This window comes from Castor canadensis, chromosome 4, assembly GCF_047511655.1.
Source record: "Castor canadensis chromosome 4, mCasCan1.hap1v2, whole genome shotgun sequence".
Classification (NCBI taxonomy): Eukaryota; Metazoa; Chordata; class Mammalia; order Rodentia; family Castoridae; genus Castor; species Castor canadensis.
The window spans coordinates 78,349,941-78,375,187 of NC_133389.1; the positions used below are offsets into that span (position 1 = coordinate 78,349,941).

The following is a 25,247-nucleotide window of genomic DNA, read 5'->3' on the forward strand; positions in this document are numbered from 1 at the left end:
ACCTGCTTACATACACCCATACAATATGTGTGTGTGTTGTAAGAGAGAGAGAGAGAGAAAATACACTGGCAAAGGGAAGGTGGAAAAGTCAGAGGAGAGGGAAGGAAGTGATCAGAGGAAGGGGGAAGGGGTATGGTAGCAGAAGGCATAAGGGAGGGAGAAGGAAGGAAGGAAGGGAAAGAAAGGAAGGAAGGAAGGTAGGAAGGAAGGAAATCTAAATTCATTTGGTTATTACACCTTCTTAAAATCATCTTCATCTTGTGCATCCCTACACCAATCCCATTTCTTGGAATGCTTCCTGCTTCCTCATAAATATTCAAATTTCAACTGTCTACCAGGGTTCAGAGCATGGCTTTTTCTTATTTGAAATTACATTGGATTTAGTCCTTGAAGTACTTTTTAATATTATAAATCAACATAGCCATGATTTTTCACTCAGTTTTCTCCATTTCTATCATATTCTAATGTTAATAGGTTAATACATATTAATTCTGTTTATTAATTCTAACTCCCTAGTGCTTACTAAGGCTACAAATAAAACACTTCAGGTTTGATAAGGTGACAGCTTCAATAATATGATTATAAAATTTAAAAAATAGAATATATACACCATGCTTATGTCCATGCTTGATAAACACCTTCATCAAAGTAACCCTTGGAGTACTGAACCACTGATGTCAAGAGTGTCTCTTTTCTTCACAGCCTGCCTAAATTGCCTTTAACAAATTTAGAGACATATTTAGCTGTAAGTATCCTTTCTCTCAAAATGAATACCTTAGCGTAATACACACACATGTCTCTGTCACTTTGTATCTGTCCTCTATCTTACTCAATCTCCATCTATCCACCATCTGTCCATCTATCTCCAATCTATCATCTATTTATCTATCTACCTGTCTATGATATTATATGTATCTAACATTATATGAGACTTTCCCATTCTGAAATATGCTACACTTCCATTTCTGTATCTGATGCCTATGGGGATTTTCTCTTGAGCACTAAATGTGCTGTCACCAAAAATATACACCTCTACACACACATTTCCTTTTTTAATCAATCATTTGCCTTCTGAGTGCTTCAAACCATAGTTTGAGTGTAGAGTCTATTATGATTACTTTATATGATTTCAATCTGTAGATATATTCTGATGCTTCAATTTTAACCCAGTGAATCAATCATTTAAAATTTTTAAACATTTTTTGATGCATTTGAGTACCTCACTGGCCAGGGAGATACTGCTTCTCCCAAGGCTAGCTAATTCCTAGAGACAAGAAACCATCTAAATGAAACCATAGTTGTCACACACAAGTCATTGAATCCACAGGCCTCATACCTGGTCTTCCTTTTATCTAAATCATTCTGGATGGGCCAGTATTTCAGAATCCTGCCCTGAAACACCACAGAACTGGGTTTGGGTCAATGAGAGACCATTCCCGTAGCTCAGATTCGGCCAAAGTTACTCAGATTATCCAATCCTAAAGCTGCTCATGCGTGCCTTCCTTGCCTCACTTTTCCTCCCCATGGAGACCATGATCATGTCTCTGAGTCATGCTTCTACCTCATTCCTTGTACCTCCTGACCAACTCTCATACTTCCTCATGTGAATTTGATATAGTGTGTTTTTTTTGGGGGGGGAAACTGTAAGTAATAAAATCTTCATTCAAAGACAGTTTTCTTTGTATCTGTCACCTGTCATGCCTGATTAAACCAATTCCAAATATATCTCAAGACATTCAGGATGATGGTGCCTAAGGGAAGGTTAAAAGGGTACTTTATATATATGAATGATAATGCTGTGCAGTTTTCTGTTTTTAATAAATTTGCTTTAATTTCCCTTGGATAAATATCCAGAAGTGGTATTCTATTCTTAATTTTTTTAAGAACTCCCACAATGTTTATCAAATTGTGGTATTCTACCATCACTCTACATCATTTCCCTCACATCCTCACCAATACTCCTAATTTCATCCCATTTTTATAACAACCATCCTATGTTATGAGAAACTATCTCACTGTCATTTCATTTGCATTTCCCTGATGATTAATGTTGCTGAATACTTTCTCATATATCTGTTGGCCATGTGTATATCTTCTTTGGAAAAATGACTATTTTGATGTTTTGCTTAACTTCAAACAGTTAATTTTTTTTTTGCTATTGAGGTATATGTGCCCCTTTTCTATTTTGAGTATTGAGTGCTCAACAATTACACAGTTTGTAACTATTTTCTCACATTCCATAGGATGCCTTTTCATTTTGTTAATCATTTCCTATAGCCTCACTCATTTATTTTTGCCTTTATTGTCAAGACCAAGGTCAAGGAGATTTTTCTCTATGTTTTCTTCTTGGAGTTTTATTATTTAGGTCTTATATTTGAAGTTATATTCTCCATTTCAAGATTATTTTTGCATGGTATAAGACAAGGATCTAATTTCATTCTTTGCTTGTAAAAATCTAGTTGTGCCAGCATCATTTGTTAAAGAGACTGACCTTTTTTCTTTATATATTCTTGTAATGCTTGACAAATATTAGTTGACTATATATATATTTCTATATTTTTTTCTCTCTATATATATTTATATATATATATTTCTAGGTTTATTCTCGGTTTTCTATTCTGTTGCATTGTTCTATAGATCTGTTTTTATTCCATTATTATACAATTTTGGTTACTATGCCTTTTCAATGTAGTGTGACATCAAGGATCGTAATGTTCCCAGCTATCTGTACTCTCAGATTTATTGCAGTGTTATCTACAGCACCCAACATATGGAAACAATTTAATTGTCTGTCAATAGATGAATAGATAAGGACATTGTGAATATGTCTATATGAATCTATATATGTACACATACACATGTGTATGTATGTCCATACATAATGGAATATTATTCAGCTTCAAAAATTTGATAACACACTTTTACACCAACATGGATGAAACTGGAGGACTTTATACCAAGTAGAATAATTCAGGCATAGCAGAAAAGAATGTATGACTTCATATATATGTAAAATCTAAGTGAGCAAAACTCATAGAAGCAGAGATTAAAATGGTGGTTGCCAATAGCCGGGAAGTTGTTGGTTAAAGGGTATAAACTTATTCCTCCCCCCAAAAAAATACACATGCACAAATACAAAGGTTTACTATGTGAGGTGGTGAATATATCATTTTATCCAAATTATTACACAATAAATATGTATATCAAGTCATCTCATTGAACACGTTGAATATATGCAATTGTATTTCTTAATTATCAATAAAGCTGAAAAATCCTCTGGCTTGAATAATGTTAGTTATAATATTTGTTCAGTTTCCATTCTACCTCCCTTACCACTGAATACTCTAATCCTCAGATCACAATCCATTTACTCAACAGTGACTATGTACAAACACACATATATACATACTACTGTGTGCACATCCATACATGTATTATATGCAACTATGCCTTAGTTTAATTGGTCATCATGTGAAAACCAGAATTACACATTGAGCATATTAAAATATCACCCATGAGTACATAGTAGCCACCTGTAAGCATGCCAGGCAAGGTGGTGGGTAATAATTAGCCAGCCCTTTAACCTATAAGGGTCATGAAGACACTAAGAGTGTCACTAGTGGAAGCTCCACTGGGCATTCTCTGGTACGCACCTGATGAAGAATGCACAGTGGTCACTGTGTTGATGTCTGAATCCACCAGGGGGGCACAAGTGGATTCTGTTAAGGTTCCCTGGACTGTCACAGGTGCTGTGGTAGCATGACGCAGGGCTGCCTTCAGTGGCACTATGTTGTTGTACTGGACTGAAGACAGGCATCCAACAAAACCCAGGGTGTTTGCTTTAGCAGTTTCAGAATCCAAACCAAGATTATCTGCAATATAAAAGACAGTAAGTAGGGTTTTTGGTCCAAATTATGCTATGTGAACTCCTTAAATACTGTCTGAAATGACAGAAATCACCTGATGTTTCTTTGAAAAAGGAAAACTCTACCCATATCTCTCTTGACCTCCTCTCCCCAACTCCACCTTCACTGCAAGCATCAATATGTCAACTATATTTCACAGGAAACTACTAGGACTATGTCTGCTTTGTGATAAAAATGTTTCAAACTTCAAAATTTTCATTCATGTGTTTTATGAAACATATAAAGGACAATAAATCTGTTTCATACTCTAGGTGTTTGATAGAAATTTTATCACTATCCCAATCACCATTTATCTATGGACACAGATAACTATTATAAGTCTACTACAGTGCTCATTACAACATTTAACTCAAAATGTAGCAGTGGGAAAATGATAGGAGCAGACGATGGGATTTGAAGTCCAATTGATCTTTCCAGAGATTTATCATGTCACTTGTTTCACGGCAGCTGAGTAGACTGACCTAATCAACTTTCCTGCCTGCTTGCTGCTGACCGTGGTGCTCACTTGGTGGGAATGGAGCTTTTCTATGACAACATTCCAATTCCCCAAGTATCCTGAAGTCTTTATAAAAGATGAAGAGGCCAATCATTTGGGATTCACAGCAAGATCAAATGCTTCATTTTCTCCAAGATTTGTATTAATATTACTCAGTAACCCATTTCTTTCTCTTAAAAAGGGTCATTTGAGCAAATTGCTATAATGCAATTACATAAAACTCCAATGGATAAGGAACCATTTTTTCTGAAGATATAATAGTTTTAGCATAACTAGATAGTTCAAATGCTTATTTTATTATCATAATCTTACTATTTTCTGGAAGAGGGACAGGGACTTTCCCATCTATCAGTGCACCCTGTAATTATGTTTTGATGCTTAGATCGTCAAAGAGTGCTGTCTCTAAGTATAAGTTGTGTTAACAGCATTGTGAAAAAGATGTGAATAAAATATGGTTGAAAATAAGAAATTGGCAGCACTCAATAATGACTTTTCTAAGTTTTGCCCTCACCTTGTTCTCCCCTTTTAACACCCATGTAAACTTTGACAATATATCTTCTCTCTCCTAACAGGAGAAGACAGCTTTTTGTGGCCATTGTAACAAATCTCCACCAGCTTAAATTACTTATATTAAACTGCTTAACACAAAATTTTTGGAGCTATGTGTGGATGTGCACACCTTTAATCCCAGGTACTTGAGAGGCAAATATCAGGTGGATCAGAGTTTGAGGCAATCTCAGGCAAAAATTTAGTGAGACCCTATCTCAATCAATAAAATGGGAATGGTAGTTCACTTCTTGCAATCCCAGGATCCTGGAAAGTTGTGTTAGGATTAGATTGTATTGTGAAGCCACCCCAGGTGAAAACAGTAGACTCTACATTAAAATAACTAAAGCAAAAGACCCTGGGTTCAAACACCGGTACTACCAAGTATATCCCCAAAATTTATTATCTTTTGTCTCAGTAGAAGTCCAACATAGCACTCACAGGTGTAAAATCAAGTTATCAACTAGGCTGCATTTCTTCTGAAATCTCTGGGGATAATACATTTTTTGTCTATTTCTAGTGACTGAAGACATTCACTCTCTTTTGTAAACTTTTTATTATATAAAAATGGGTTATATTATGATATTTTCACACATATATATAATGTACTTATAGGTTATTCTCCTTTGTTTATCTTCAAGATGAGCAATGCCACATTTCTCTGTCCTGTTTTGCAGTCATATCTACCTAATAATTTCTTCTTTTGCCTCCCTCTTTCACTTTTTTTTTTTTTTTTCCAATACTGAGCTTTCAGGTCAAGGCCTCACATTGCTTGCCAGGCAGGTCTTCTACCACTTGAGCCATGCCCTCAGCACATTTTACTTTTAGTTTTACTTCAGATAGTCTCTTTTTTTTCTTTTGACTGGGCTTGCATTGCACATAGCAGGGATTGCAGGCATTGGACCACCACACCCAGCTTGTTCTTTGTCAGGGTTCTGCTAATGTCTTTCTCTGCTGACCTCAAACCTCAGTTCTTTTATCCCCACCTCCCAGTACTCTCTTTCACTTTCAAAGGCCTTTCTGATTGCATTGTATTTGTCAAAATAATTCAAGATAATATTTGTATTTTAAATACATCTGTTTAGAAATATCAATTCTACTTGCAACCTTAACCTAATATATTTGCAGATTCTGGGGATTAAATCATGGACCTCTTTGTGAGTTGTTGTTCTGTTTATGACTTTATGTTTGAGATTTTTTTCTTAGAGGAAAACATTCCAGGTGGTGATAATGTAGAGTTACAGTATCACTCTTCCTCAAGTTTCTGGAGGAAATTGCTACCTTTAAATATTCAAATAACAGTCATGATACATTTGTCACTTTGGAGATTTCTTGCACATTGTCATGCAGTGATCTCCCAGGTCAAAAAGCTAAAATAGACTGGAGTCCACTAGCTGATGTCACAAGAATTTAGTCCATCCAACAATAACCCAGAGTACACATTAGCTACTGATTAGCAGTGAGGAAAAGGCAGAATTAGAGATCAGAAGCTTTCAGAGGAAGAAGTAGGAGACAAGAGAAAGGAAGCATAAACCAGCATGAAGTTTCGGGTTATAGGTTTTCAAAGCTGTTGAAAATGACTTGGCGCTGCAGCTGTGTCTTAAGGGTCTCAGTCAAAAGGGTCAAATGCCATTCACAGAGCTCACCTGGAAAGAAGCCTATATTGCAGCCAAGGTCTCTGAAGGACATCAGTATAGTGACAGTCATGAGTACAACCTCCATGTTTGAGAACAGGCACATAAATAATTTGAGCAAAATGCCATAAAATTATGTTCCCCTGAAACGAATAAATGTGTTGAATAAAGCCCTATCTCAAGAGAAGTATTTTTACTCTAGACATACAATAAAGTGGAGACCTTGAGATGTTTCTGAAAAGGAATTGAAGAGACCAAGGATCCCTGATATGAGAAAATGCTCTCAGTAGAAAGCCTTGCTAATGTTTTATCAGATTCTTATATAAATGAAAAGGCAAAAATATTAGAATGATGTCAAATTATTTCACAGCTTAGAATAATATGAACTAATGTGATAAAGAATAATCACTTGCCAAAAATTAATCAGAAGGTGCAGAAAAATAAGCCACTCATTGAGTATCCACTCTATGGCATTGTGATAGCTGATTTTTAAAGTGTTCTTTCTTTTCTTCTGAAAGTTCCTCCATTCTTTTCTTATTCTACTACAACGTTTACAGATGAAGCAACTGAACTCAGAGAAGGTGGGCAATGTACTAGAGATCATGTAACATAACTGAGGGTCTGTTACATGACTGTCTTCATGATTTTAAGTGGCATTCTCCTTATGCTGCCTCTCAAAAAATAAATAAAAATCATCTTCTTTGTAGAGTGCTATTATTTTACATATATTTTGTAAAAGAAATAGATTGTGAAACGTAAGGAGAATCTAAGCTATTTTGGTTGAATGTCTCACAGAAATCACTGAATTCTGAATTATGTTAAAGATGAAATATATCTCCCCAATCTATTAGGTTATAATTGCATTTGATTCATGAGGTGTTGGACAATGGAAATATTTTATTTTAGAAACTGAACTAGAGCATGAATATCAAGGACTAAATGTGTTTCTTAGAAGCTTTCAGAATGAGAATGCAAAACACCCATCAAAAAACAATACCAGTGTTCTCTTTCTTTTTACTCTTCCCAAGATTTTCTGCTAATACATAACAGTCCCATATCAACAAGGAGAATTACAAGTTTCTCTTCATAACATACGCTGCTACTTTGAGAAGTCAATGGTATCTTGCAAAGAAAAATCTACAGAATTTCCAAATATCTTATTTGAAACAGACTTAGTTTATTCCTCTCAACACACTTTACATGCAATAAAAAAAATCTTTTTTCGGTTTTCCTTAGATTCTATCCCCTTCCCTCAATTACTGATGAAGAGCACAACATTAATGGAGAAGGCATGGTGGGGAGTTTGACAAGCCTGAGCTCATGAGTCATCATGTTGCATGTGTGCAATCATTTCCCCATTTCTGATCTTCAGTTTCACCCACTGTAAAACAATGATCATTGTACCTGCCACAGGAATTATGGTGGAAATAACTATAATGCAGTATAATTCTTATGTCAATGCCCATAAATGTAGTTTGGTGTTACATTTTATTTATTTATTTTTGTATATATTTATGTTGTCCACCATGATGTATATATATTGGTTGACCAAATCAAGCTATTTAACATATTTATTGCACACATACTTTTAAATATTTTGTGGTGAGAACACTTAAAACCCTTTGAGCACTTCTGAAATACATAACACATTCTTTTTTTTTAAATTTTTTTAAATAGGATTTTCCTATGTAACCCATGTTGGCCTCAATCTTGTGATCTTCCTGCCTCAGCCCAGAGTGCTGAGATTATAGGCTTGTACCACCCTGCCAAGTAGTCACCAGGATTTATAGTAGCTCTCTTGTACTTATTCCTGTCTGATTGAAATTTTGTGTGTTTTGAGCAACATTTCCCCAAAACCAAAGAATGTTCCAATAGTAGCAATTTTAGAAGTACTAATACAATTTCCTATTATCTATCCTTCCTTACCTAAATTCAATGCACCTGGACATGCCCCAGTCATACTGCATTTAGACTGTACATGCAAATATTTATGTGATTTCTGTGAAATTTACACACTAAATTTTCACTTCATATTTATGCACAGCTGAATAAATGGAACACTCAAACTTAGACTGACTCAGTTGATCAATTTATTACAGATGAACTTCTTGGGGCTTTTTGAAACTTGATTTCTACATTAATTGGCCAACATTCATATTTTCCAAATAAAGCTGCACTCCTCTGTTAAACCCAGAGGATTTTGCAAAGCCAACAAAAGTAGCACAGAACCAATTTTAGCATCAGAATGCAAAACACTTCACAAAGTTGCAATTTTTTGACAAGAAGAGAGGATTAGAAAAAAATCCAAGCTAATTTTACGCAGACAGGTTGCTGGGAGAGGGTTATATTTAAAAAAGGAGAAAAGATCAGCAATGTGCTAAAAACAGATGTGGCTTTCAGATATAACATGACATTTGCTATATGTCAAAATTCATTTATAACATTTGAATCCAAAAGTGTCACAACACAAGCCTTGCAAACCCATATGACCTGGGGTTGGTAAGAGTAAAATGTTGTACATAGGTAAAATATAAGTAGGGGAAGTGATGTTAGTGGAAGATATGAGTAGTATACATAAGGAAAGAGTTTTCTCTCTAGAGTTCATTGTGGCTTTCAGGAAAAAGACAAATACTCTGAAAACTTAAGTACTAGAATTGTCTCAAGTCTAAGAACTCAGGGAATTCTTTTAATCATGAAAGGAAACATCATGCTGGATTAAACACACATACCCAGAAATGTATAGGTTTTTTATGCTTCTCTTGTGCCATATCCTATGTAAGTATTATAACATTGTAAATGAGAATCAGTAGATAATTATTAAAAATAAAATTAAAGACAGGAGGGTAAAATAGGACTTTTCTGGGAGTGGGTACCAGTAGGAGTGGGGTGCGCATAAGGAAAGAATGATTGAGGGTGAATGTTGTAGATGTACTTTGTATTCTTATATGAAAATAGAAGAATGAAACCCATTGAAATTGTTCTAAGAAGGAGGATGGGGATGAGGGAGAATGATGGAGAGGGTAAATCCAACTAAGATATATTATCAACACATTGGTAAATATCATAATATATCCTTCTGTATAACTATTATATGCTAAATAAATAAATTATCTAAATCAAGTTAACCAATCCATGGCCAATTAAAGCTTGGAACCTATATCTCTTGGTTCCTCTCCTTCTTTTTTCCCTCCTATTTTTCTATGCTTAATCTCTTTCTGTAGATTTTCTGTATTGGTAAGCTAAAAAAAAACATTACCTCTTTAGTCTGGCTCCATTCAATAGCTAATCTACCCATGCATACTACCTGTGTTCCACATAATCTGAACTACTTACTTTTCCCCCAAAACACACACATGGTTCTTTCTGCCTGGAAGTCCTTTCTGTCACCACCTGAATAATTTCTGCTCCTCTTCTACAAAACATCTATTTATCAACTATCAATGGCAAACATAACCCTACATTTGAAGGTGGACTTACAATGACTTACAAACAATCTTCCATTTCTGTGAGCTTTCAGTCAACCTGAGGAATGAATTTAATAGACCAACTATGGTTTCTGCAGATAAATCTTACAGTAAAGGGGGATCATTGTGGCTGTGGGAGGTTAGAAGGGAAATATGGAAAAATCTAGAAAATTTCCAAGAAATGATATTCAAATTTATATTTCAGGATTTCTGCTCAATCAAATCTGGTAGGAGTATGAACACAAATTTGCATTTTGAAAACATATTCTTGTGCTGTTGTCATATAAATGGTCCTTGTCTTTGGCTCATACTTTGTGACATACTGGTTTAGGAAAGAATACTTTGAATTAATGTATTTAAATAAATGCCTGAATGGCAAATAGAATGCAGTTAGATTATTCCAGGAATAAAGCAAAGCTTGGACAAGGCATTAGAGGATAAAAATCAAGTTAACTCTGTGTTAATAAAAAAAAGTAAAAGATAATTTTGGAGAGGTAAGTACAAATCATGTAGAGCTAAAGGATTTTATGTTCACTAGGTATTTTGCTCACTGCTACTGCACTGATTTTACTTTGTGGTGATGTCTGTCCCCTCTTGCTTTCAGGAAGACTATTCTTCTCAGGTCTTCATCCCCAACAGAGCATAGTGCCTGATACACAGTATAAGTGCTCAATGAGCATTAGTAAATGCAATTAATGCATGAAGCAATAAATATTTCCTAATATGAACAATAATGTGGCCTGATCAGTGGTATATTTAAAAGACCATCTCAAACTTTTTCATTCTGGCCATTTAAAAATATATAGTGTCTTTACTTTTAATACCACACGACTGACACATTTTCCAGAAATTTTTTTGAAGAGACAGGTCAAGTTCTTACGAAAACTTCATTAATATTTCATACAACTGTACCAAGGCCACATAGAATATGTGACCCAAATACAAATTTAATATAGAATCCAAGTATATATGAAATTCAAGTGGCCATGTAAGTTTGGTTGGTATAGGTCACAGTGTCTATTCTGTTCATATTATCCCCACACACTGTACTAGGCAGAACCTAGGCATTGACTCTCAATGGGCTTCAGGGCCTCCCTCAAATGTCCTATGTCAGCATCCATCCTTCAATGTCCAAAGAAATATCCCCTCAGAAAGGACTTCCATCATCATCTTTTAAAGAATTGATTCTCCTTTCTGTGCTTTCTGTGCTCCCAGACTCTGTCTCACCTTTTGAAGTGTGAGTTCTCCTATAGGAAAAAATAATGGGCTATTCATATGGTATACCTTTAGGTTGTTTTTTAAAGACACAAATATAAAGTACAGCAAGCAGAATAATTGGCTCCCAAAGATGTCAATTAGATGTTATAATCCACAGAATCTGTCACAATGTTACTGTGCATGGCAAAAGGGACAATGATAATATTGCTAAGTTAATAGTCTGGACATGCAAAGATTATTCTATAATACTAGGTAAACTCAGTGTAAATATATCTACTCAGTAAGTCTGGCAATTTGAAATAGTCTGCACTCTGCATGGTTGCTGCCTGGATTTTAATTACCATGCTTTAGTCAAATAGTACCATTCTCCCAAAACATAATTCAAGTGTGTATTACCATGACATGTTAACTATGAATGACTACATGAAATACAAAATCTGTTGCTAGTCCTTTCTCTCACTAATTAGCATGAAAATAACAGATGAGTGTCTTGATCAAAACCTGATCCCACCACAAGTGAGAACTACATATCTACACAGACTGCACAGTGTTAATTATGTTGCTGCTTTCTCTCTTAGTAACAAACAAAATGGGTAATCAAAAACTGAAATTAGTCGAAAAGGTGAAAATGTAGCAAGGAAATGAGGAGTGATAGTAGTAGAAGAGAAAATGAAATGTAAATGGTGCTAGAGAAGGAACAGAAGACCCTGTGCTTGAGAAATCCTACCACAAGAAAACCCCACCCACAAGAAATTGAAGTTGGTGAAACACATCAATATAAACAAAGAAGGGGTCACAATAGAGAGTATGACGATGTCCTACAGAAAGCAATGAGAAACCATCCAAGATATTTCACAGCACTGAAATAAAAAAGGAGATGTTAGAAACTGAATGCAACTTACAAAAGAGGATGACAATTCACTAGAGCTTGAAAAAATTTAGTCAAGCAGCCTGATGCTGGTGTTTCATGCCTATAATCTTAGCTACTTGGGAGGCTGAGATCAGGAAGATTATGGTTCAAAGCCAGAATTGGCAAATAATTTTCAAGACTCCCATCTCCAAAAATAACCAGAACAAAATGGATTGGAGGTGTGGGTCAAGTGATAGAGCAAAAGGAAAAGCCCTGAGTTTAAAGTCTACTGTTCCACAAAATAAAACAATTTAGTCAGCCAACAAGAAATCAAACACTTTTCAAAGTAATCTTAATAATTTTTAAGGAGAAATAAAGCACTGATTCTGAAAGTTTCTAATAGTTATACTATAGTTTACTAAGTGAGTATTAATTTTATGATTTTTTAAATTTCTCTAAGCAATAGAAATTTTAATTTTCCTATTAATTAAGGAACATGAAAAATTTAAATTTTAAAGGTCATGAACTATCATAATTTTCCTAATGAATTAGTAAGATCATTTTTCCCAGTCTTAGCTTTTGTGATCACATTAATGACATTTTGCTACTGAAAAAAGTCAAGGTTGCCTGTGTATTGATTCTGAATGGATTATATAACAGGTGGCATGTGCTACTTCAAGAGCCTTGTGTCATTGGAACATATTTTGTGTGGCTCTGCTAGTTATAAAGTTAAAGAAACAGAAACAAAAGTAGGTAAACAAAAGTAAGTAAGAGCTGGCAAGAGAAAAAGCTGGAATTTGAACCCAGTCTGCCAAAGCTCTTTCTCATGTCATTGCACAGAATCCTAGGACATCAACTGTGCAACTTGCTTTGTGCTTGTGAGCAACGATCTTGATAATCAAGCCAAACCAGCAAGCTCTGTCCAAATTCTTAACCCTCAAAATGGTGAGATACTATGAAATGTTGTTGTTGTAAGGATTGGATGTAATAGTGAGGTTCTCAGCTTACCAGCTGCACATGGTCAATACCACTCAATATTTATCTCCTTTGCTGCATTCTAAGATCACCCACGCCTCTCTGTGGAAAGAGACTCCCCACCCAATTCATGGTTCTCTCATGCATTCCACAACCCAGAATTGTGTCTGTTATAATTAACCTTTCAGCTAATATTTATTTTCATTCAGTTTTTACATGATCACTCCTCTCTTTGTGTACTAATCTAAAAGCTCTACGAAATTAGGTTGTGCCATATATCCTAATTGAAGACTGCATGCTATTGTGGAATATATAGGATTTTTAGACTCAGAAAAGTCTGGCTTTGCCTATTAGGTCAACCAATTAGCAAGCAGATTAGTTACTGTTTTAGTTTGAATTCTCCAAAGCAGACATCAGAGTGCACGTAGTTTATTTGAGAAGTGAGGAAAACAATGGCAAGTTAGTGGAGAGGTCAATGGTATAAAGGAAATGTAAAGGATAGATTATCCAACCAACTAGCTGGGTGGACAAGGAGAACTTCATCTCACAAGGAAAACTCTGCTAGCCGAAGGGGAATACATATATTATTCTTACCCCAACTGATTGTGAGGGAGCTGGTATACTAATAAACCAGTTATTTTTAACAGTTATTTTATAAATATTATAATTGGCTGAGGGATCTTCCCAGTGGGATTAAAGCCAGGCACTTCTGTCCTATTATACAGAGAGGAAAGAATTCTTCTGACTAGAGAAGGCCATCAGCAAAATTTCAGGAGGGAAGCTGTAAATGAGTTGACATGGAGGTGGTAAAGGTAAGGGGCTAAAATGGAAAACCAACAGCAATGGTAGAGAGTAATCTTGGACCAGTTAATGAACCTGGATTTTCTCACCTCAAATCAGAATAAAAACAATGAAATGAAAGATTTACTATGCAGAACTCTATGTATAATATTTCTAATTCTCCAAAGTCCTACTCTTGTGGAATTCACAGATATCAGAGAAGAAAGTTGAGAAAATGGCTAGAGTGAAATAAATGATAGTTGACTAAAATTTAGTAATTCTACTCAGAAACAACAATACATGGCTGTTTTTAAAATATTTACTCCTGGCAACTTAGAAACTGCAGAGATAAGAGTGAAGATAATACTTGTCTCAGTTTAAATCACTTGAGATTGCAATAAAAACTAATATGTAGATATATGCTGAACAAAAGGGAAAACCTTACATAAAATAATTGATAATACAAACACAAACAGCTTGCTACCATTTTTATCACACCAATTATTGGCATTAGCAGTAACAAAAGTGAAGTGTGTTTGCATTTGTCTTAATCAGGGAACACCAGATACATCATAAAGAAGAGTTGAATGGATGCCTACAAAAATGATCCATATTGCAATCATAAACATAAAACCACAGCTTAGACAGTACTACAGGAAAAGAGAAGGAAAGTGTTGTATTTAAGAATTCTTTCACTTTTCTGTGCAAAACTATCCATGAATTTCCTTCACATTTCAGATAAAATGAGACAAACAAACCTGATGTTTTTAGGTCTGGGCCTGCTGACTTATCCCACACCTGAGCCCATCCTACTGCCTTTGTAGGGCCTGGATATGCAGACCCAGGCTTTCCTTGGGGATTCCCATGCCAGGAAGTAGACACCCTAAAAGAGAGAGGTCTAGGAGACATGAAGTTTCTCCTTTGTCAACTTTTCTTTCCAGCCTGAATTTCATAGAAATTACTTCCTCCATTACATGTTCGGATCCCTAATATGCACCTGCCTGCATTTAGCATTTAAATACTAAGCAGTATATGCAAAAACATAAAGTATGTACTTACACTGATATTTTATTATCAGAACAATTCTCCTATGCAGTCATGATGAGTGCTGGTTTACAGATCACACAATTGAGGAACTTGCCAGTCAGAGGTCAGCCTACCACAATTGAACCAAGCTTCAGGCTGAGTCCCAAGGCCAGAAATCATGCATCCAGTGCAGTCACCCTTGTGACTTTATAACTCAGGCAAGTTCCAGTGCTTGCTGCTCAGATGTACTCCTACCTAATGCCTAATGAATAAATAACTGCCTCCAGAATGAGTAGAATGGACTTAGAGAGAAACAGCATTTGGGAAGGTGGGAAGAATCTCTACTTATGATAGAAAAGTATGCGAATCCATCCTCCTTTACACGGAGCCCTAGACAGAAGGAGTTTTCATTTGGCTTATGACCACTAAAGATGTGTATCCATTGTCTAAGGTAGGACATTGGGATCACAGGACAACACGTGCTAATTGCTTACAGACGGGTTGAAACACAATCTGCAATTACTAAAATTTCAGATGTGACTTAGAACTCCAGACCTTTCAGGAGCAGAATGCAAGAAAAGATGTGTATTTAGGATCTCATTTAAAGATGATGGAGCCAGTTTTTCTGACTGACATCCAGATGACCAAGAGAAGTCTTCAGAACTGAAACCCCACTGTATTAGTTTTCTCCCAAAAAGAAACAATAGTATGGGGCATGCAGATCACAAACATACACAATTATATATAAGTATAATATAATTTCTTCACATCATCACCAAGCTGCAAAATCTCAGCATCTATATTCGGCAATATAGATTATCTAGGAGAGATGATGTAAATTCTAGTCTGAAAGCCAGCAGGCTCAAGACTCAGAAAAGCTGAAGTTGCACATTGAATCCAAAGACAGGAAAATGCCAATTTGCAACTAAAGCAGTCAGATAGAATGGAGTTTCTTATTTTATTCTCTTCAGGCCTCTTTATTTTCTTTAGTTCTGGATTGATTGATTGAATGGGGAGACCCACATTGGGGTGGCCATTTGCTTCACCCACTTTCCCAATTCAAATGCTAGTCTCATCCAGGAACTCCTTGCAGACAACCCAGAACTGTGATGGACCAAATGTCAAGGCACACAGGGCCCAATCCAGTTGACATATAAAATTAACTATCAATATCTACTTTGTACATAGGTAAAAGAGAAATTTTTGTAGCCTCCCTTTAGTCAAATCTTCTTTCTCAATTATCATACATGGGAATTCTTACCAGGATAAATGACAATAATGTGATCACAATGAATCACAATGGATATAAATAGTGCATAAAGAAAGTTTTTGGCCATATAGAAGATATTGCTGTGATAATCTGAAAGAATCAGAATTACTAGATAGTCTTAAAGTATAGATTTTACCACAGAGCACTATGGTGAATGACAAGACCTGATCTGAAGTTCTGAATCCATTTCATTTCCTCAGCTCTTTGGGTATCTTTCTTCTTCCTCTTCTTGAAGTCTGTGACAAGGTCAACATCTTAAATCCTTAATTCTTCTAACCTGCTGCCTTTAAAGTGAAACTAAGAGCTTAGATTACTTAAGACAATCAAATACCACGAATTAGAAATTTTTATCCAAAAGTCTTAAAGATTCACAAAGTCATCACACTATAGAATGGACTGTAATAGAAGTTGGTGGCTTCTGACTCCATATTCCATATTCTTTATACTATGTCAAGAAAAAGCAAAAAGGTGAGGAGTGACTAAGAAGACCACACACATTTCAAATGAGAGTCAGAGCTCAACAACAGACAAGTGGCTGGGAATATTTGTGCAATAGGCAAAGTCAAGGTAGAGAACACTGCACTAACTTGGGAAGCCAAGGGAAAGGGAATGTGTGGTCAGAGAATGCATGGGTATGCAGTAAAGAATCATATTGGCTAGAAAAACAGGCAGGGGGAGCTTGGAGTTCCTAGGCTGCAATGTAAAGTGCCATAAAATACCCATGCTTCTTTTTATGTGCTATTAAATGTATTGGCAGCTTATCAACTGGGAGAATCACCAAGCTCAATTTCCTTTTCACCAGTAATTGAAAAAGTAGTTTCTCTTGCAGCTTTGAAAAGTTTATCAATTCTGGTAAGCAAAATTGATTTTCAATTCCCATTTATTCCGTTAAAAATGATATTAAATATGATTTGGGGTCTGTTTGGCAGTAGTATTTTCAAAGTTCATAAAATTTCCATATATCAAAATATCACAGAATGCTCAAAACTAGAACATTGATGGCTTTCCAAAGGCACTAGTTCCTCTCTTACATATACCAAAAGAATTTAAAACAAGTATTCAAGTAAAAACATGTACATAAGCATTTACTGCAGCACTATTTACAATAGCAAAAAAGGAGAAACAACCCATTTGTTCATCAAAGAATAAATGGATTAAAATAAACACCTGGTACCTGCAAACAGCATAAAATTATCCATCAGTGAAAAAGAATAAAGTACTGATATATATTCAATGTTCTGACCCTTAAAACTACTGTGACTGAAAACATCACACGAATGTCTCCAATTATACAATTGGATTTATATGAACTATCTAGAATACGTACAAAAATAGAGGCACATAGAAGATGAGTGGTTGCCACGCCTGAGAGGAGGGGTGGGGGTGAAGGTGACTGTTTAATGAGTGTAGGGTTTCTTTGTGGGTGATGAAAATGTTCTAGAGATAGATACAAGTAATGATTCCATATATTGCAATACAAAGGGCTACTGAGTTGTATACTTTTGAAAGCTTTATTTAAATTGATTTAATTATTTGTTACTAACCATTATCTTAGTTGTACATATTATGGAATTCTGTGTGGTAAACATGATACATGCATACATGTATAGAATACATAATGATGAAATTAGGATAATTCACTTTTAAATGGTCAATTTTATATTATATGGATTTTGCCTCAATAGAAAATTTAAAATAAAGAGAATAGCAAAATGGCCTATAAATTTGCTTGGCTAGACACAGTTCTCAGTTATTCAGTAAGGCAAGGAACTGCCGTGAAGGTACATGTGGATGAAGTTCACAGTCAGTTGGCTTTAGGTAAAGAAAATCATACTAGAAAAGCTGGGTAGATCTAATGCAAAGGGACACTGGCCTTAGTATCAGAGTGACTCTTCAGCCTCCCCTGAAGAAGAATCTCCATAACCAGGTAGAAAATCTTGCCAAAACCTGAGAAGCTTCAGCTTCCTCTTCCTGATGGCCCACCCTGTGGATTTCAGACATGATACTCAGACTGTATAACCACAGGTTCCAAGTTTGTGCAACAAATCTTCACACATTATCACTACTGATTATGCTTTGCTGTTAACCCTGGCTAATACTGGTGAGTTCTGAATTTAGGACATTTGGCATCTACAATCCTTTCATTAGCTCTTAGCCAACTCTGCATAGACCCCTCACAAGGATAGAAATCCTAGAGAAAAACAAAATTGTTCTAAATAGTGCAATTTACAACCTCGAATACTCATATTTCTTAGATAAATGAAAAAATACGTGCTGCAAGACTGCAGGGTTATGACAGGTTAGAGGAGGGAAAATACACCTGAGGTCAAGGGTACTTAAAAAATGGGAAAATAATGGACTTTGACAGAGCACATACTGGGTTCTCCAACATGACTATATTCCCCAACCTGACATTCAGAAACCCTCCTCTCTGAGTAAGAGGAAATCTGTCTGTCCCAAGAAGAATGGCCTCACAAGGAAGATATTGAAGTATCTTTAGTTAAAGCTTCAGCCCTCTTCTTCACGTTAAGATAGTTCCCCATCAACGCACTCTGGTCACCTGTTCTAAAACATGAACAAACAGCCCAGGATCATCACAGATTTGAGAAACTCTCTAATGAGACTGATAGATCCAATTACTTACGTCAGAAGAATCAGCTTGGGAGAAGCAACTATGCAGGGATAAACAAAACACACAAAGACAAATATATATATACGTATATATAGACATATATATATACACACATGTACAGAGACACACATGTATGCACAGACATGAACATAAATGTATGCATAAACACAGATGGTCATATATATCCACACATAGATATATAAGTACATATGTACATCCATGTGCATACACAGACATGTGTTTACAAGAATGTGCACACACATTGTTATGGTTTGGTTGTTGTGTGTTCCCCCAAAGGTTCATGAGTTGGAGGATTAGTCCTCAGGATAGTGCTGTTGGGAGAAGATGTGGACCTTTGGGAGGTGGGGCCTCATGGAAAATCCTTCAGCCATTGAGGGCACTGCTCTCAGAAGGATTAAGGTAGTTTTCACAGGATCTCCTTGCAGTACTCAGGAGATGGCTATTGTAAAACACGAGCCTGGCCACATCCAGTCTCTGGTTTCCTGTTTTGAAATGTGGTACTTCTTCCCTCATGCACTCTGCTGTCTGGTATGGAGTCCTTATCAGAACCAGCATTATGTTGTTTGAACTTCTAGTCTCCAAAACTGTGAGCTAAATAAGCCTCAAAAAACTAGCCCATCTCAGGGATTCCATTAAAGCAACAAATAGCCAACTAATACACTCACATACTTGGACATACACATGCTCACATACACATACACACACACATAGCCCATTAATATACTCAGAGAGGTAAAAGATAATGCAAACTTCACGTCCCTGTGCATCAAAGCTTCATACATGACTTGGGAGAAACACTCTATCTACAAACATAATTAAGTTCCCCACCTTTCACAATATGCCAAAGTGACCTACTCAGGTCTCAAGACAACAGATGATACCCACAAGGCCTTCTGTTCAGAGATCTATGGTGTCTGATGTGATGTGCACTGGACATCTAGATATTCAAATGTCCTTTCTGTAATAGAAAGACATTGTTTCTCTGAATAAGTGAGAAATGATTATCAGCTCCATAAAGAAGGGCTTGTCCCTTCAATGAAAGATCAGTAGATGAACAGCATTCTGGTGATAAATGGTTTTCCTTTTGTTTTATCCTTTCTCTATATCCTTAAAATGCACTTTTTATGTTTAAAGATTATTCATTCTGTAACTTACTCCTTGCATACAATTTTGGTTCCCCACTCAGACTGTACTTTTAAGAGCAGTAATAACCTCATGTCTTATGCTGTCATCTCAGCACACCTAGCTGCTGTGTGCCACATCTGGACAGTAGGCTAACTGGCTCTCCCTCACTCTTTCTCCAGCCACATGTAGGTAAGCTCATAGCATGTCTTCTTGCAGTGGCAGCTTGATTCAGCTGTCACTGTGAAAACTGCTCACCTAACATGCAAATCTCTGAATCCCTTGTTTCATTTAATTAACAAATCCCTAAATTGAGCAAGGCTTAGTGTGATGAACCTTCCTGACTTGCCTAGGACAGTTTTGGTTTTGGTGACCATAGTACTGCATTCTGAAAAATTCCTTTGACTTGAAATGACTGGAATATCTGCTCATTATAATATGCAATCTAAAATAATAAGGACACAGGTGTTTCTTTTTTGCACTGAAAACAGGAATACTGTCTGTAACGCACTAATTAAAAGAACTGTAATGTCAAACACATATGGAACACAAGTGGAACACAAGCCTGTGCTTGAGGTGGAAGAGATAAGAATGCGGTCACACAAAGTCTCTGTCTTCAAAGACCACAACCTTCCCAAGGGATGCAGCTAAATACACAAATTAGAAATACAATCCAGGGAACTGTGAGCAAATTCAAAGTGGGGAAGGTAATTCCTTGCATGGCCTTGAGCAGCTGAGGACTAATGTGAAAATTGCCACTTTGAAGGATCCAGGCAAAACTTTCTCCATTGTAACCTGATTTGCTTCTCTTCTTCTTGTCTTTGCTGGTCAAAATTTCTCAAGTGTAGGAGCAGTTGGTCAGGATTGGAGACTAGCTTCAAGAAGGAGGGTGACATGTCAGCTTTACAGCCCATTGTAATGTGTGCTGTAAAGTTAGTAAATAGAGGTGCAGGCCAGAGCAGAATCATTTGGTTTCCCTTTTCAAAGACTGACCACAGCTTTTCCCTTTCCATTGTAATCTCAATTCCTGTCCTTCTTACCTTGCCACCACCTACCCAGTAGAAATCCAAATCTTCCAGTTCCTTCTCCACACCCTTCTGCATCTGCTTTTCAGCCCCACTGCCAGCACCTGTGCAAACTCTGTTCCCTTTTTACCTGAAGGAGTCATTGACACTCCCTCCACACTAAGTACCTCTCTTCTCTGCACTGCTTGTCCACAAGACAGACTTACAACACAGATCTCAGTATTCCCTTCCATGTCTTCTAACTATACAGTAAGTTTGGACTCTTTTGCAGGACATCAAGTGCCCTCTGTAAATTTTTCTTTCCCCATTGCATGAGATTCTCTGAAGATTGCCTATTGACTGTTCTTAGCTCAATATCTTTGCCTTGCTATTGTCTCATTTGGTTCTCAGCAGTCTTTCATCTATTGAGTCCAAATCTGTGCTTAAAGAGGAGGGTCAGAAATCTCCCCCACAATGCAATTCTGGGTCATCTCAGCTGGAAATGGTGTAATGGCTTGAACGACCCTTCAAAACTAATGTTGAAATTGTTTTTTGTTTGTTTGTTTGCTTGCTTTTATTTTCTTATTGTCTCATATTATGGTTGTACTGGTGGTACATTTATAAAAGTTTCTACAATATATCATAGTTGAATTCACACCTGCCACAATTCTCCTTTATCCCCTCCTCCCCTCATTCCTGGAATAGTTTCAACATGTCTCATTTTCCATTTTCATACACAAGTACATAATATTTCCAGTACATACATCCTCCTGCACTCTTTCCTTATATCTTCTCCACTTCCACTGGTACCAATTCCCAAACAGGACCTGTTTTACCTTTCTGTTCTCTATTTTTGAAAAAGGACATTATTGTTTGTTTAAAATACAGGGAGTTTCATTGTGACATTTCCATGTATATATGTATTATAACCCAAATTGGTTTATCCCCTCTATTTTTCTCCTTTCTACCTTAGTCCCCTTCTTATGGTGATTTCAACAGATTTAAAAAATCCATATTTATTCTTGTATAGAGAGTGCATCAAAAATATCCACCTTCTCAATTAATTTTCTTCTTTTATCCTCCCTCTCTCACATGTGACTTCCCCTTAGTGTGCTCTGTTTTTCATATATTGCTAATATTTATATTGTGTCTATTGCCTACTTATAAGAGAAAACATGTGGCCTTTGTCATGCTGAAATTGTATTGCCATAGTAATAGTAATTAAAAGGTGGGCCCTTTTAGAAGTGATTAAGTCCAAATGGCTCTGGCCTTGTATTAGTCAGAGTTTGTCACTATAATTGAATACCTGAGGCAGGGTACATATGAAGAAAAGAAGTTTATTTTGCATACAATATAAGAGGTTCAAAGAAATGGTGCTAGCATTGACTCAACTCTGGTGAGAGTAGTCTTGCCTGGGTCACATCATGGTGGGTGGCAATGTTAAGAGTGTCTCTGTGAGGAAGCAATCATACCTCAAACAGGAAGCCAGAGAGAGACAGGGTGGTCCAGATTTATGTTTTTAAAACAGTCCCCTCTAGAGAACTAACCAGTATCAATGAAAAATCCCTTCTGAGGGGAGCAGCCCCTAGAGAGGTACACACCAATGGGGGCCTCACCTCTTAAAGAGTCCATCTCCTAACACTGCAGCCCTGAAGACCTACCTTTCATTGCATGGACCCTTGGGCTACAGATCACATCCACACCAAGTCAATCTTCACCAATGGATTAATTATATTATCAAAGATATGAGTTAGCTATCATGGAGTGAGTTATCCTGATACATGGGATGAGTTGGGCCCAGTTTTCCTGTTTCCCAAATGCCTGCTCACCTTTCTGCTACATTATGACTCAGCATGGAGGCCTTCAGAAAACGACAGTGCTATGTCCTTGGACTTCTGCTTATAAATTGCTAGCTTGTAGTGTTCTATTATACCAGCAGGGGAAAAAAGTGAACTAGTCTTTCCTCCTGTTATTGACAGTACTGGGATTCGAACTCAGGGCTTCACATTTTTTAGGCAGACGCTCTGTCACTTGAGCCATGACTCCAGCCCTGGTCTCTCCCTCTACTGAACTGAACATACACTAAATCTTCATAGCATTTATCAAAACTATTTATATTATAACTACTAACCAAGTATCATATCTCCATAAATAGACATTTAGGCAACAAAAGCCCATTGGCCCTACCTCTGTAAATTTTTCATACTTTTCATTATTACTTTGACTTTCTTTTTGTTCAAGAGGTATACATTAAATGAATTACATAAATAATGTTAGTGAGTAATTTTCCTAATAGCAAATACATATGTAATGTTTATCTTTTAAGAGATACGTGCTCTGTGCCAGACTTATGTTTTGTGGGAGTATTTTGAAAACAAGGAGGAAAAAAGTGGGAAAGATAAGGCACATATCCAAGTTTTAGGTTGATTAGCATAAGTTGTTCATTTTAAGGAAATGAATTCAAATCAGGAATTTCCTAGGTAGAATGATTTACTTATTTATTCTTTTCTCTGATAAATCAGCAATATGGCTCTTTCACAAGAAAAAGGTAGGGAACTTTAGACTATTAGCCACAATACCCTAGCTTTGACTCTGACCACTGGCAACTCTAATTATGGAAATAAAAAAATTCAGAGATTCCTGTCTGATTTCTGTTAGAAGTGCATGGATGAGATATAATCACTCCAAAATGGCAATGAGTGTCATGCTATTTTAACCCATTTTAATATCCAATTCGTTGTCATTAATGGTTCCCTAGAAAAATTAAAACTTCAGTAGAGTAGAGTGAAAGCAGTGGCCTTCCAACCCTGTTTAAGTTTATGTTATGCTCTCCTTCCCTCTGAGAAGCACATCTAGAGTTCTAACCCATGCTCTCCCTGCTTGGTCCTTTCAGTCTCTGACTAGTGGGAGACTTCTATTCTCACCACGCTTGGTTGAGGTCATGCAAGGCTGCTCAGGGAGTTCATTACTCTTACCCAGATCCTCTACACTTCATTACCTTGTCAGCACTGACATTTATAACACTGGTCTAGACTCCCTAAGCAAAGGGCAAACAAGTCAATAGCAGTGCCACTGGCAGGAAGAAAGATATCAGCAACAAAAATCAATAGGCAGCATGGCTATATGATCTTATTAACAATAGCTGCTGCCTTTAAATACTGCTGGGTGCCACTTTCCATGCATTATCTCCTATCTTCAAAATAAATTGATGAAGCAAGTATTATTATTCCTACATTACAGTTGAGAAAACTGAGTCTAGGATAGGTCAGGTTAGTAGCAACATGAGCTGTCACAGGATTTGAGCTTGGAGCTATCTGATTCCAAATCCATTCATTTTTCACCAGGTACCATTATCAGAAAAATGAAGCATACAGTGAGCTTGGAGGTCCTCATCCAAGGTCTAGTGGCAGCTAGTTGAATGACATTGGGTCCACTAATGTATAGTATGATGACATTTCAGGTTCCTACTGTACATACACACATACTTTTTTCTTTTGATAAGCATAAGAAGTATTCAAGTGTGATACATTTGGTACATTGTAAGAATCTTTGTATATGCCACAATGTACCCCCACCCAGCACAACAATAAAGAAAATAATATTTTGAATTTCAAAAGAAAAGCATAAGGAGCACTTAATATATGATTGCCAATATTGTAGATGTAGCAAGGAGGCTAAAGCCATAAATAAGACTCAGGTCTTGTCTTTGGAAACTGATGATTGCTCTATACATGTTGAGAAGGGAAGAGGTAGTGTTTGAAATCCTCAAATATCAGACTAGATTCCATGTTTTTAAACTTGACTGATGCACCAAGTATCACACTGTTATAACTCAGCTTCACTCTGAAGGTGAATAACAATGAGATACATCTCATCTACGTAGGAACAAGACACAAGGAAACACTGAAAACTTTTAACAATTCAGGGTTGGGGGAAAAGGAGGAGAAACAGCACTGGAGGAGTTTAGGCTGAATTAAGCACAATATATTTACAGATGAAATACCAAGGCAAAATCCCTACTGAACAAAAAGCAAACACTTAAACAATGAAGGAGAGGATTGTAAAACAGTTAATTTTAAAGGGAGGGCATTAGTGAGAGGGGGAGGTTAAGTGCAGAGGGCAAGGACGGTGAATTTGGTTAATATAATTTCCATACATTAATGTACATGTAACATTGAAACCTGATTAAGTGATTTTAAGAAAGGGAATGGGGTAGGGGAGAGAATAATGAAGGGGATGAAGCAAACCAGGGTATAATACATGTATACATGGAAATGTCACCA

The 25,247-nt window shown here is 36.5% G+C and overlaps 1 protein-coding gene across 2 annotated transcripts in view; it reads right to left on the bottom strand.

Moving 5' to 3' along the window:
• Nucleotides 1-25,247, bottom strand: part of Cntnap5 (contactin associated protein family member 5) — an 826,603-nt gene that overhangs the window by 11,874 nt on the left and 789,482 nt on the right. For both annotated transcript variants that reach the window (XM_074070497.1, XM_074070498.1), the window contains exon 22: nucleotides 3,654-3,872. In XM_074070497.1, the coding sequence (XP_073926598.1) occupies nucleotides 3,654-3,872 (219 nt within the window). The remainder of the gene's footprint in view (nucleotides 1-3,653; nucleotides 3,873-25,247) is intronic.